General features: G+C 43.0%; 1 protein-coding gene across 5 annotated transcripts in view; it reads right to left on the bottom strand.

The window, feature by feature from the left end:
- The window catches only part of myo18ab (myosin XVIIIAb), a 145,847-nt gene extending 131,455 nt beyond the window's left edge, over nucleotides 1-14,392 (bottom strand). For 4 of the 5 annotated variants that reach the window (XR_003299023.1, XM_026364021.1, XM_026364045.1 and 1 more), the window contains exons 1-2: nucleotides 14,135-14,392; nucleotides 7,390-8,512 (exon numbers count right to left, since the gene is read on the bottom strand). Coding sequence is in view for 4 of the 5 variants with exons in the window: in XM_026364021.1 (XP_026219806.1) it covers nucleotides 7,390-8,409 (1,020 nt within the window). In the remaining variant the exon portion in view is untranslated. Of the gene's footprint in view, nucleotides 1-7,389; nucleotides 8,513-13,819; nucleotides 13,964-14,134 lie in introns of those variants that run through there. The other variant, XM_026364029.1, reaches the window with a different exon arrangement.
- Nucleotides 14,393-14,703: the final 311 nt, after the last annotated feature.

The following is a 14,703-nucleotide window of genomic DNA, read 5'->3' as shown; positions in this document are numbered from 1 at the left end:
ACTATTGTAATTCATTATTAATAGGATGTCCCAATAACTCTTTTAAAAGCCTCCAGGTAATCCAAAATGCTGCAGCCAGAGTTCTGACTGGAATTAGCAAGAGAGATCATATTTCTCCTACGTTATCTCTCCATTGGCTCCCTGTAAAATCCAGAATTGAATTAAAAATTCTTCTCCTCACTTATAAATCGCTTAATAATTAGGCTCCATCTTATCTCAAACACCTCATAGTTCCATATTTTCTAAGCAGAACTCTCAGTTCTCAGACTGCAGGTCTACTTGTGGTTCCTAGAGTTTCCAAACGTAGAATGGGAGGCAGAGCCTTTAGCTATCAAGCCCCTCTCCTGTGGAACCAGCCCCCAGTTCAGGTTCGGAAGGCAGACACCCCCTCCACATTTAAGACTAGACTTAAAACTTTCCTTTTTTATAAAGCTTATAGTTAGAGATGGATCAGGTGACTCTGAACCATCTCTTAGTTATGCTGATATAGGTTAGTCTGCTGGGGGAACTCTATTGTTAAACTGAGCTCCTCTCCTCTCTCCTTTCTCCTATATCAATGCAAATGCCACCATTTCATGTCATTAACTTTGTGTCTTCTCTCTCCTGTAGTTGTGTTTCCTCCTCTCTGTCTCCCTCTCTCTGTACTTGTCTGCAGGTATCCTCAGCCTGGAGCTGTACATCTCCAGAATCCTGACCTGCCCAATGTTCTTGCTGCTTGTTGTTGTTTTTGTTGCCTGCCGTTCTTTTCCGTCTTCTCTTTCCACTCACCTCAACCGGTTGAGGCAGATGGCCGCCCATTATGAGCCTGGTTCTGCTGGAGGTTTTTTCCCCTCTAGAGGAAGTTTTTCCTCTCCACCATTTGAGCAAGCCTAAAGCTTGCTCAAATGGGATTGTTGGGTTTTCTGTATCATTTTTTGTATAATTATTCTCTGTAAGGTCTTAAACCTTGCAATGTAAACTGGCTTGAGAACGTCTGCTGTGATGTGGCTCAATAAGTTGAGCAGTTGAGGTCAGGTCAGCTGCATAGCAGCTCTACCATCGGTGTGTGTGTGTGCTTGTGCGTGTGAATGGGTCAATGAGACGCAGTGTAAAGCGCTATATAAGTGCAGACCATTTATCAGTAGCAACCAGCTTATGGCACCAGCGGCTGGGTCACACTACCAAGTTAAAAGAACTGAAAGATCTGGTGAATGGAGTGGACTTCTCCACAGAAACCGAGGTTTCTTTCTGTGAGGCATGTGTGGAAGGCAAACTGTCTAAACAGCTACACAAGTCGATTGGAGGGATTCGTTCCAAACACAGAACGCAGCTGATTCATAGTGATGTCTGTGGTCCCATGCAGACTGAATCTCTTGGTGGAGCAAAATATTTTGTGACTTTTATTGATGATTATTCCAGATGCTGCAAAGTGTACTTCCTGAAACACAAGAATGAGGTGTTAAATTCAAAGAACTTGAAAGAACATTCACAAATGGACAGTGTGGACAAGCTGTTAAAAGACTCAGAACAGACAATGGGGGCGAGTACACATCAAGAAAGTTTCAAGAATATTTGAAAGCTCAAGGCATCCAACATTAAGTGACTGTTCCTCACCACAGAAAAATGGTGTTGCAGAGAGAAAAAACAGGACATTAGTTGAAGCAGCTAGATGATGCTGTCAGAACAGGCTGCCTACATCGGTCCTAAAGCACCCTATGAGAGATGGTGTGGAAAGAAAACCTGACATGAGTCACATGAGGGTTTCGGATGCATTGCTTATGCATATATTCCAGATGAGAAGAGAAGCTTCGTTTTGTAGGCTATGCAAGCACTGCTAAGGGTTATCGCCTATAAGATGAAGAGAAAAGGAGGATTTTAATCCGTCAGGATGTCATTTTCAATGAATGGGATTTACCAAAAGATAGAAAAGCTGTAGGTTCAAGGTGGGTGTTCAAAGTCAAGCATCATAGTGATGGACAAGTGGAGAGATACAAGTGCAGACTTGTAGCCAAAGGCTACTCACAGCTGTATGGTGCCGACTATGATGAGACATTTTCACCAGTGTTGTGTTTCAGCTCTATTCGCGCACTACTATCTTTTGCAAATCAAAACAATCTACATGTAAATCCGATGGATGTTGTAACTGCATTTCTAAATGGACACCTGGAAGAAGAAATCTATATGGAGCAACCAGAAGGATACATCAAACCAGGACAGGAACACTATCATCGATCTGGACTGAAGCAATCTCCTCATTGCTGGAGCAAAGCCTTCACAGAGTTCATGATAGAACTTGGTTTTAAACAGAGCACATCAGATCCCTGTGCGTTTGTGAGATCAAGACAAGAGCTTGAGATCCTTGCAGTTTACGTCGATGATCTCATTCTTATAACAGAGTCGACTGAGAGAATGAACGAGCTGAAAGCAGCTCTCAAGAAGCGCTACAAGATGAAAGACATGGGTAAGCTGTCCTACATCCTGGGCATCCCTGTGGTCCAAGACAAACAGAAGAACTGTGTCTTTCTACATCAGAAGAACTATATTGAAGCCATGCTTAAGAAATACGGGATGGAAAATGCTAATCCTGTAGCAACTCCTGCTGAGACCAATGTGAAACTGAAAAAAATGATGGTGTTAGTAAACAAGTACACCAACAAAACTATCAGTCAATGGTGGGAAGTCTGCTGTATGCTTCAATAGCCACATGACCAGACATAGCTCAAGCTGTGAATGTTGTGTCAAAATTCAAAGCAGATCCCAATACTGGTCATCTGACTGCTGTGAAGAGGATATTTCGATACTTGAAAGGGACAGTGAATCTTGCCCTGAAATACGAGCGGTCAGACTCTGGATCTTTAATTGGATTTTCAGATGCGGACTGGGCTGGTGACCAAGATGACCGACGCTCAACAACAGGCAACATGTTTCAACTGAGTGGAGGAGCGGTGAGCTGACTCAGCAAGAAACAGGCAACAGTTGCACTCTCAACAGCAGAAGCTGAGTATGTTGCACTTAGTCAAGCTGCTCAAGAAGGAGTTTGGCTGAGACATTTACTATGTGATCTTGGAGTGGAGGAAACACTCACAATGATCCTGAAAGACAACCAAAGTGCCATTGCAATTGCAAAAAAATCCAGTGGATCACTCCAGGACTAAACACATAGATATTCGATATCACTACATCCATGAATGTGTGCAAAATGGACAAATAAAACTACAGTATTGTCCAAAGGATATGAAAGCAGATATTCTGACCAAGCCGTTGACCAAACAGGTTTGAAAATCTCAGAGGAGAGATTGGACTTTGTTTCATGTGAGAATAGTTGAATATCTTTGACAGGTGAATGCTGAATGCAACCTGATCATATAAAGATGTTTCCTTTGTTCAGTAAAATCAATATATAGATAAGAAAGGAAATAATTAACCCAAGGTTACTGAATACAAATAAGCGAGTTTAAAACACAGATATCTGAAATTTAAGTTGTTTTGTCTTTTAAAAGGAGAGTAGCCAACTTTTGAAAAAGAGAAGGGCTCTGTGGGTTTTGCTGCAAGTTTACATAGAAGCTGTAGTTATTGCTGGAAGTACCGCAGATTATTTATGATGACAGAAATATGTTAGGTAAAGAGCTACAACTTCTACTCTGTGTTCATCTCGTCTGTTGACATAGTTCTCATTCTATTTTGTGTCAGTAACGACAAAATCTGACAATGGGGATCACCTGGATGCAGTGAATGTGTCTCAAGTGATTGCAGTATAAAGACACTTGTGTCTGGAAAGTCCATTCACTGGTAAATCAGTGTTCCTGACTGCCGTTACACCATGAAGACAAAAGAACACTCCCAGCAACTCAGAGAACGTCTCCTGACTTATGCTTTTCAGTACCTGAAAAGCATAAGTCAGGAGACGGATACAAAAAAATCTTCAAGGCAGAACATCCCCTGGAGTTCAGTGAAATCCATCATCGAGAAATGGAAGGAATATAGCATATGTCTAAATCTGCCTAGAACAGGCAGTCCACACAAACGGAGTTATCGTACAAGAAGGAGACTGTAGAGAGACTGTACATACAACAACTGTTGCCCGGGTTCTTCACCAGTGAAAGCTTTATGAGAGAGTGGCAAGGAGAAAGCCACTGTTGAAGAAAACTCATGTTAAATCACAAGTTGAGTTCACCAATAGGCATGTGAAAGACTCCATGGTGAAGTGAAAGAGGGTTCTTTGATCTGATGAGACCAAAATGGTGACGCTATGTTTGGCGCACACCAAACACTGCACATCACCACAAACACACCATCCCCACTGGTGGTGGCAGCATCATGCTGTGGGGTTGCTTTTCAGCAGCCCTGGAAGGCTTGTTAAGGTAGAGGGTAAGATGAATGAGGCAAAATATAGGATAATACTGGAGGACAATCTTATTCAGTTGGGTTGGGTTAGGTCATGGCGTCCACAATATATCCTCCCCATTATTTGTCATATCATAATATCATAGATTTAGCTGCGCAATGACATGTTTCATACGTGCTATACCATCAGCATCTCACATGAACATACAAACAACAAATACTGAGGAAGGTCAAGCTTGCATGCAGGAGGAAGAGCTCATTCAGAGAGCTTCCTCTTTTCGTAAAATATTCAGCAACTAATCACATTTGGTGAATCAAACATTTGGGATTTGTAGGGTGTTAGAAACCCCAACCAACAAGTAGAAATGTGAATCAAATTTATTCTACCACCTTAAGCACAAACCACACACACTCTATTAACAGGAAAATATCGTGGCTGTCGGCTCTCCCACTAACTAGGAGGGAGCAGTTTACTGGTGGTTCTCTTAATTATAAAATAAGTAAAGTCTGAGCCAAAGACATAATGCCATTGTTGACAAAGACTTATAAAAGATGGATCCTAGAGACAACATGCTATGAATAATATTTCAAAAATAACTCATTCAGATTCTACTTTTAGGTACACGGGTCAGGGTTCTTATTTGAATTTGAATTTGCAGGAGTCTCAAGAATGTGGCCAAAAATAGTTTCATGCCATCATATTATGGCAGAAATATTGTAAAATGTTATTAAACAGTTTTAAGCCCATATTTCCTGAACCTAAGGTACATCTGTTTAAGTCAGTGTGGACTTAAACTAATTTTAGAAAACTCTTTACGAAACACAAGTACAGACATCAAGTATCTCCCTCGTCCAGCAGCCCTCTGCCTCAAAACCTAATTCCTCTTCCTTCATCAGAGAATCTCAGGGGAAAGGTCAGGAAGTGGCCTATTAGCTGCAAAGCAGATTCCTCAAATACCAGAGTGAGATGTAAAAGTAGAGGCCTATTTCCCATTGTTTTCTGTCAGCCTGTTTAGACAAGTGAAGATGGCTTCTTGCTTTTTTAACCACTGGTCTCCCTCACACTTCAGTCTCCATTCTGCTAAAACATTTGGAGGTTCTCATTAAGTACATAATAAAACACAATAATAACACAATGGGGATGGCTGTGGCTCAATAGGTAGAACAGTTGTCTGCCAATCACAGGATTGGTGGTTTGATTTCAAGCTGCCATGTCACATGCCAAAGTGTCCTTGGGCAAGATACTGAACCCCATACATAATACAAATGTCAACGAAAGCAGTTTAGGTGCTCTGTACAGGCAGTGTCTGTCCAAAGAATCTTTCAATTTGACTAGAGCCATTTTCACAGATGCACTCCGAACTATCTACAAAAGATCAGGTCCGGTTATTGCACAAACTTGTGCATTCACACATGCAGCACACAGCAGGAGAAAGTCCAAGGGATATACATAGTAAAGTAGGAAATAGTCCGTCTGTATAGTCAGTTTTCACCAGGTTTTCCTTTAATTACTGTATTTTCCGCACTATAAGGCGCACCTCAAAGTCTTAAATTTTCTCAAAAGCCGACAGTGCGCCTTATAATCTGGTGCGCCCTATATATGGATCAATATTGAGTCAGTCATGCAGTAGAACACGGGAATAGACGTTTATTAATGGTGCAGAAGTGGAGGCAGCAACAAGATGGCCAAGTAAAGAAGACTAAACAGAGTTTCAGAGGGAACAAAGCGAGATGGCTACAGTTGGAGGACAAACTCCTATCTTTTCTTTATGTAACTGAAAGAAACTAAAACAAATAATACACATCGTTACATGTTTGGTGTGTTACACTCGCACACGCTAGCTTGACTTGAATGAAGCTACTTACAATAACAGGCACACGTAATTTATCACATGTAACAGGTAACAACTAACAAACTTCTAATGACAATAAACATGTTAATACTTACAAAGACAAATGCTTTCCAAGGCACAAACGTATGAAGCACACTCAGCATATACATGAACCAGTTGGTTTTACTGTGCAAACTAGCTTAATTTACCGACGGAGAAAATACGTCAAAGCGATTGATTGTTCCCATTGTGCACCCGACAAACTCATGACAAACTAGTGTGGAGGACTTAAAGTACTCGATGGCTGAGGATTCTACTACACGGATTATTGCTTTGGAGTATGGACTGTGATACTTTTTCCCGGTTTGTGTTTTGTTGAATGCCGGTGTTTTTCGTTGGATTATTTTGGATTTCCTATTGGATTTGGATTATCTATGTTTCAAGGACTTTGATTTCACCAGGTATTAATATTGACTCCTTTTGTGTTTTTCTAAAGAAAAGACTGCTCAGCTGATGCTTGCGCTGTAGTTTTGTTTGTGTGCGGCAATAAACGCATTGAACTGAGTAGATTCCTTTGGCCTTATTATTGGTCCTACTAACTCCTGACACTCTGACTGTTTTGTTTACATTTCCTTTAGTGCAGCTCCATCTAATGTTGCATAACGTAACGCCAGCCTCTACTGTAGCGTCTATTCTATGCGCCTTATAATGCAGTGCGCCTTATATATGAAAAAAGTTTTAAAGTAGGCCATTCATTAAAGGTGCGCCTTATAATGCGGTGCGCCTTATAGTGCAGGAAAATACAGTAAGACAGTTTGCGCAGTAAAGACGCAAGAAGTGCTGACTGTGTGTCTCTCACAGTGCTGTAAATAATCTATTAATATGTAGCTGCTTAAATTGTTGTGGCCCGAACAAACCCCAATCCCCCCTCCACCTCCCCCCAAAAAAGGTAAGACTGGTCACTCAGAGAACCACATTTCTTCAGATTCCTTAAGTTTTGAAGCTCTAAACTCATAAAAGGTACAATTATACAGAGCAGAAAACATTAACTCTATTGGCATCAGCCAGAATCAGCTCTCATATCATGATCAGGAATTTATAGATGATATCTTAGAAACAACATAACTGACTGTTGACTGACTGACTGAATGACAGGCAGCCAAAATAGAGCACCACTGAACCCAGAGAACAGTGACTTTTCTATTTAGACATAGAAACTAAACAAGCTGCTTACATGTCTGGCCTCCCTGCGCAGGACCTCAGTGTTCCTCAGCCAGCAGCGGCTTAGCTCGCTCAACTCCAAGATTGCCTGCACCTTCAGCCTCACAGTGTCTCCAGACTGACGTATCATCTCCACTATCTCATCCCGGATCTTGTTCTCCACGTTTTGTCCATTTATTTCCACCAGTCTGTCACCTGGCACCAACCCTAGAGCCAGGTCCTTAGTGCCAGCACCCGGCTCAGCGAAGTGGACCACACGCCTGTACACTCCTCCATCAGGCTTGCGATCGAGCATAGTAGTGCGACGCAAAGAAAATCCAAAGTCCCCAGTGTTGCGCCGTTGGAGCTCCAACTCACGTGTTTCTGGTGCATTAGGTACAATCACAGCCGGCAACTGCAGATGTGCAGGGAAGGTCTTGTCTACCACTTCAGGGATGCAGACTTTTTTGGTGGCTAGTTCTCCAGGATAGTGCTTGAGGCTATGCTTGTGTAGCATGCTGAAAACTTTGCTCTCTATCTGAGGGGATGGGACAGCAGAGTTTTGGCCTGAGGGTGTGGAGCTTTCTGAAGGGCTTTCCTCTTTGCTCCTCTGGGAAAATGAGAAGCGTTTCATCATCTGACCCACCTGCGAAGAATTCTGCTTGGCAAGCGAACCAAAGTGAGCCACACGATCGCGTACTGAGCTACGATGTCCATCCTGTCCTCCTCCACCCTCACCTTTCAGGTCATCTATGGAGCTGGTCAAGCTAAGTTGGTCATCCAGAACCACACTGCTTCTGTTGCTCAAACCATCCGATTCAATGTCTGTGAGGGTGAGCTCATTGCTGCTGGCCACTTTGATGGGAATAGGGCTGGAAATCTCCAGTTTATTCTTCGACTCACGCTTAGCCTCCCTCTTCAGGTTGAAAAAACCACGCCGCATGCTCATCTCTTCCAGACTGCGCAGCTCTGCTGCAGACATCCTTTCCTTTTTATCCTTCTTTTCCTTCCTACTCCCTTCCCGCTCCTTATCCTTTTTCATCAGATTGAACATGTTGAAAAACAAACTTCTAAATTATTTTGTGCAATGTAGCTCTATTTTCCTCATCTGCTTCACAACTCAGGTGGTTTTGTTGTGAGCAACAGTAACAAATCCCCTGTAAAAAAAGACAAAGGCAAACTGTGTCAAAAACACATACTAAATAAAACAGACATATGACTTGATCATAACTATACCTTATTTAAAGAATCTGCAAGATTCTTTAAATAAATGAAACAACAACCACTAGTCTCAGAAGTATTTGAACTGTGACACAATAAGGTATGTACAGAGTAGGAATGACAATCATGTTTATTACTTTATTTATACATAGATGACTGCCATGGCTGCGTACAGATATAACTGTGCATTAAACAAATTAGAAAATGTAGAAAGAAAGAAATGTAAAATGCAGGTAACCTGTTCTGCTGCATAGAGGGTAAAAATTATAGTGTGTATGTGAAAAATAATTTAGGTAAATTGGTAATGGCCTGTAAGTTCAGATACTAAACTAAACTCGGAGTACAAAACATTCAGCTAAGAGCTTTCCTTTTAGCTAGTGCTAACTGCTGCATTTACGAGATTTTATGTTTGGTATTGTGTGTTTTCAATTATACTCATTTTAGTATTACCTTGACATTTACTGTGTTACATTTTTATGAGTCAACATAAAAATTACAGATATTCACGGTCTACACTATTCAATTGGTAAAATTAATATTTGCATTACTCGTATGTTACTTGTATTACTGGTTATAGCTTTGATGGATATCTCTCATGTTATCTTTCAGATTTTCATGGTGCATTTTGAAGGTGTGAAGCCCAGTAAGGCTAGCATTAACTTGAGAACTTAAGGAAGTTAATAGGGATATTAGGCCATACCAATGTATAGCCCAGACCATACAAATTGGCTGCTGAAAGAATTGTCAAAGGGTCACTGGGGGTCAGTTGGTAAGGCAGTCGCCGACAAATACCAGGATTGGTGGTTTGACTCCTGGTTTCCCCCCTTTCCCCCCGGTCGCTATGACGCCGCAAGTCTCAGCAGTTCTGTCCTTTTGTGTTTTTTTCTTTGCATTTTCTAATATTTTCTTCCACCCTATTTGTGTTTTTTGCTTTTTATATAAATCCATATGGAGTACTGCCACAAAGAGCACAAACTTCATTACTTTTGCACTTTATTATCTTCTTTCAACTTTTTGAGCCTGCCTCAGGGGACCCTTTGGGATGCAGTTCCATTGTTTACACTTGAGACCAGCTGTTAGCTCTTAGCCGAGCCGAGTTTCTCCATGCTGAAAAGCCAGAGATATGGAGAAAACGACGAGGCTGCAGAGCTGGAGTTACACGCCGGGAGAGAAGACGGAGGTACAAGCCATATGTACCATCCGTTATCATGGGAAACGTCCGCGCTCTCTCTAACAAGCTGGATGAGCTAACGACGCTTATGCGTCTGCAGCGCGTGTACCGGGAGAGCACCCTGCTGCGTTTCACCAAGATGTGGCTTAACCAAGACACACCAAACTCTGTGGTCTCTGTTAACGGATTCATGCTGCTGCAGGCAGACCAGAGCGTGGCGCAGAGCAGAAAGAAGAAAGGTGGCGACAGATAGTGTAACCCGAACAACATCACTGTTAAAGAACAACACTGTAGCAGGGACATTGAACTGGTGGCAGTCAGCGTTCGGCCGTACTACCTTCCACGGGAGTTCTCCCATTGAAACTGGTAGTCACCGTTTACATCCTTCCGTTGGTCGACGCCGCTGTTGCATGTGAGCGTGTGCACAGCACCATGTCTGAGCTGCACACACAACACCCACAGGCCCTGATTCTGATCTCTGGGGAATTTAACCATGCCTGCACCCCCCTCTCCGCCACCCTGTCCAACTTCACCGTATATAAACTGCCACACAGGGACAATAAAACTCTGGACCTTCTATATGCTAACGTCAAGAATGCATATACTTCTGCCCCCCTCCCCCCTTTAGGACCCTCTGTCCACAACCAGGTTCATCTCTCCCCTGCTTAAAGTACTCATTACACTTCAGTGGTGAAACAGCAGACACCACAGGTTAAGACGGTGAAGATCTGGACTGAGGAGGCAACAGAGCTAACTAAGGGACTGTTTTAACACCACAGACTGGGATGCTCTCTGCAGTCCACATGGGGAGGACATTGAAGATCTCACACACTGCATCACGGACTATATACATTTTTGTGTGGAAAACACTGTGCCAACAAAGACAGTGCGATGTTTCTCCAACAAAAAGCCCTGGGTCACTCCTGAGCTGAAGGCCCTACTAAATGAGAAGAATAGGGCCTTTCTCTCGGGGGACAAGGAGGAACTGCGCAGAGTACAGAGGGATTTAAAATACAAAATCAGAAGGTGCAAAGACAGCTACAGGAAGAAGCTGGAGCATCACCTGGAACAGAACAATGTCCGTGATGTGTGGAGAGGTCTAAAACACATCTCAGGCCTTGGTGAGGCTAGAAATGGTCGCCAGGTCACAGGTGACCAAGCTTGGGCAAATGAACTGAACCTGTTTTTTTAACAGATTTGATTCTGCCCAGCCCCCAGTCTCCACCCACATGGCCCCCTCTCCACACCTTTCTAGTCCAGGCATCTCCTCCCAGCTGCAGCTATTCACACCTCAGCACCAAGCAGTCCACTCTGCCCTTCCTCCACACGCAACAATGGGACTCCAGACCAGCCACCGCCCACCCCCCTCTGCCTCACTCTGAGCCAGGTTAGGAGGGAGTTAAGGAGGACAAAGGCCAGGAAGGCAACAGGCCCTGACAACATCAGCTCCAGGCTCCTCAGGGAGTGTGCAGACCAGTTCTGTGAGGTGGTCCTGTCCATATTTAACAAGAGCATCAGCATGGAGAAAGTACCAGTACTCTGGAGGACTTCCTGCCTGGTTCCAGTTCCAAAAGTACCTAGTCCTAAGGAGCCGAACCACTTCATACCCGTCGCCTTAACCTCCCACCTGATGAAGGCTATAGAGATGAACGTCCTCAGCCACCTCCGCACCCAGGTGAGCTCAGCACTGGACCCCCTGCAGTTTGCATATTGATCAGGCATCAGGGTGGATGATGCCATCATCTACTGCAGCATCAGGCCCTGTCTCACCTGGAGTCCACTGGGAGCACTGTGAGAGTCATGTTTTTTTATTTCTCCAGTGCTTTCAACACCATCCAGCCATCACTGCTGAGGAGGAAGCTGGAGGTGGCAAGCGTGGACCAACATCTGGCTGCTTGGACCATCAACTACCTCACAGACAGGCCAGTTTGTGAGGCTGCGTGACTGTGTGTCTGATGTGGTAGTCTGCAACACAGGGGCACCTCAAGGGACTGTGCTCTCCCCTTTTCTGTTTACACTCTCTCTGTTTACACATTGGACTTTAAATACAACTCCCACCACTGTCACCTAGAGAAGTTCTCAGATGACATTGTCATTGTTGGCTGTGTATACGGGGGAAGCAGGAGTACAGGGGGGTCATCTCTGACTTTGTGGGCTGGTGTGAAAATAACCACCTCATCCTAAACACCAGCAAGACAAAGGAGCTAGTTCTTGACTTCAGGAGGTCCCCTCCAACACACTCACCAGTGAACATCCAGGGCTCAGACATTGAGACTGTGGACACATTTACCTTGGTGTTCACATTAACAATAAACTAGACTGGTCTAGCAACACGGACGCTCTGTACAAGAAGGGCCATAGTCACCTTCACATGCTGAGGAGACTGAGGTCTTGTGGTTTGTGCAGACAGCTGCTAAGGACTTTTTATGACACTGTGGTGGCCTCAGTAGTCCTTTAAGGAGTTGTGTGCTGGGCAGGGGAAGTACAGGCAGAGACAGGAAGAGAATTAACAAACTGGTTAAGACTGGCTCTGTCCTGGGCTGCACACTGGAGTCCATTGAGGAGGTGGCAGACAGGAGGATGTTGGCTTAACTAACATCCATCATGGATAACCCCTCCCACCCCCTGCACCAAACTGTAGAGGCTCTGACCAGCTCCTTCAGCGCGAGACTGTTACACCCACAGTGCAAGAAGGAGCGCTACCGCAGGTCATTCCTCCCCACAGCCATCAGACTTTACAACACAGCACTACAGTAATAACACGATATGTACCTACACGGTGTATTTCATTCGTTGTTCCTGTTGTTGTTTCTGTCGTTTTGATCTTATACTGGTATCGTTGTTTGGTGTGAATTTTAATTTTAATTTAATTGTCGTGTAAGTTAAAGATGTTCTTCTATACTGCTGTCCTATTTAATGTCACATTGCTGCTGTAGACAAAGGAATTTCCCCATTGTGGGATAAATAAAGTATTATCTTAAAAGACACTGAACCCTAAATGCCTCAAATGCATCTGCCTATCCACAATTAGTATGTATTGAATGAAGTATGAATTATTATTATAGCAGTCTGCTCTCCAGTATGATCTGGCTCATCATATATTTCAAGTTTGTTTCTATGAATGACAATGGAACACCATAAAAAACTCATAACTTAAATTACAAAACAATAACATGCTTATTTCATTACACCTCTAAACACTGTCTCAAGTTGTTGCAACTGTACTGTCTGTGAATGGACTTACAACTCAAAATATGGACCAACTCCAATATTGTTATACTGCAGGGGACCACTGGAGGTGCTTGGCATGACAAAAATACATTCCTGGTTTTGAGAGTGAGACTGTCACTGCGTCAAACAGCCACAAACACATTGCTGGTTCTTATCTGGAATCCCAAACAAACAAAAAAAATGTCTCTTACTGCCTTAAGTAACAGTGGGTGCAGATTCTGTAGTGTCCAGTCTCAAATGTCAGTCAGCTGTTAAGAATGTTTAAATTAGCAATGTCAGAGCTGTCAGTTATGGTCGTAAAACAAGTTGGTGAAATCAAGTGTAATCGTTTAGAACTGCAATCAACAGATTAAATCGTGTAAGTCCAGTGATCTGGTAACTCTCTCGAAACAGCATGACTGTGACACTGAATCATTTGACACTATCTTGCGCAAAATCTAACGTTAAAATCAAGTTGGTTTGTAAATATTAACATATAAACAGTTTTCCAAAAATGTGTGTTCCAGTGATTAAATGTTACTTTTACCATTAAGCAGACTGTTTCAGCTTTAGTACACGAACTTAACGTTATGTTCTACCGTCATAACCAGGAATAGGGAACATTAAAATACATTAGGTAATGGAGAATATTAAAACGAAATGATCCATAACTGTTAAATCGCTCTTCCATTTCTGTTAAAGTGACGATGTTAACATCTGGCAGACTAACTAAGAAGGAGCAATCCAACTACTAATGGGGATAAGGGGGACAAAAAGCAAACCAAGACCAAGTTAGCTAAAATAACTACATTAGCTACATTAGCCAACTGAGCTACTGTTTGGTAGGCAGAGATAACGTTACCTTTAGCGTTGATAACTAATGTTTCTGTTTATTCCACGAAAGATGACGTTTCTGAAGACAAAACCCAGCAACAATTCATTGCGATTTTATTTAATTTTCAAATGAGCAATCCGCTACAGCTAACGTTAGCTAACTAGCCTAATTGGCTAAAGTCAGCCTTAGTTCTTTACCCTTATTTTTTGTGTAGTAAACAAACAAACTGGAAACCTCTGAAAACGGTTTTGTCAGCCCAACCGACTGCCTGCCTCAACTCTGCTGCCTGCTATTAAAATGCTTTGTCTAAGTAAACTATAACTATAGAACAAAAAAACTCACTGTTCTCCAGTACAGCAAAGGGTGCACCGCTGGTTCCTCCTTAATAATGGGTGCAGCTTGGCTCGTGTGGAACAGAAGCCGCAGACCACCTTAAAAGCTGGCTGCCCCTAGTGCACATCTGAAGCTTTACCATACACTACAAAGGTGCTAAACCAGCTACCCCTTCTGGACACATGCATAAGCTACAGCCTGGCTGCTGCACAATTAGGATAGTAGTCAAAACATTTTCATTGACCGCTGAATAGTACGTCGCCGCCATATTGGGCCGGTGTTATGCCGAGTTCTGCATGCCTGCCGAGATCACCAAGCGGGAGCGCGCACAGGTGAACGTAAACCCAGGAACAAATGATTTGTTAGACAAACAACGGTGTAAAATCAATTTGATCTATGTTGGAGATGTTAACGGATTATACGTCCATGCTAGTTTATAAATGTTGCTTCTGCGGCAGCTTTATTAGGCTAAACGTAATGATCAAGTATCGTAGTATTTCTATGTCGGGCTTCCCTCTAAAACGGTAGCTTTCATTGATTCATGTCTAAAAACATTGTTTGTGTGGGTAAAATCTTTG

The sequence above is a fragment of the Anabas testudineus genome, chromosome 13, assembly GCF_900324465.2.
Source record: "Anabas testudineus chromosome 13, fAnaTes1.2, whole genome shotgun sequence".
Classification (NCBI taxonomy): domain Eukaryota; kingdom Metazoa; phylum Chordata; class Actinopteri; order Anabantiformes; family Anabantidae; genus Anabas; species Anabas testudineus.
Note: the sequence above shows the minus strand (reverse complement) of the source record. Positions and strands in the feature narration are given on the sequence as shown.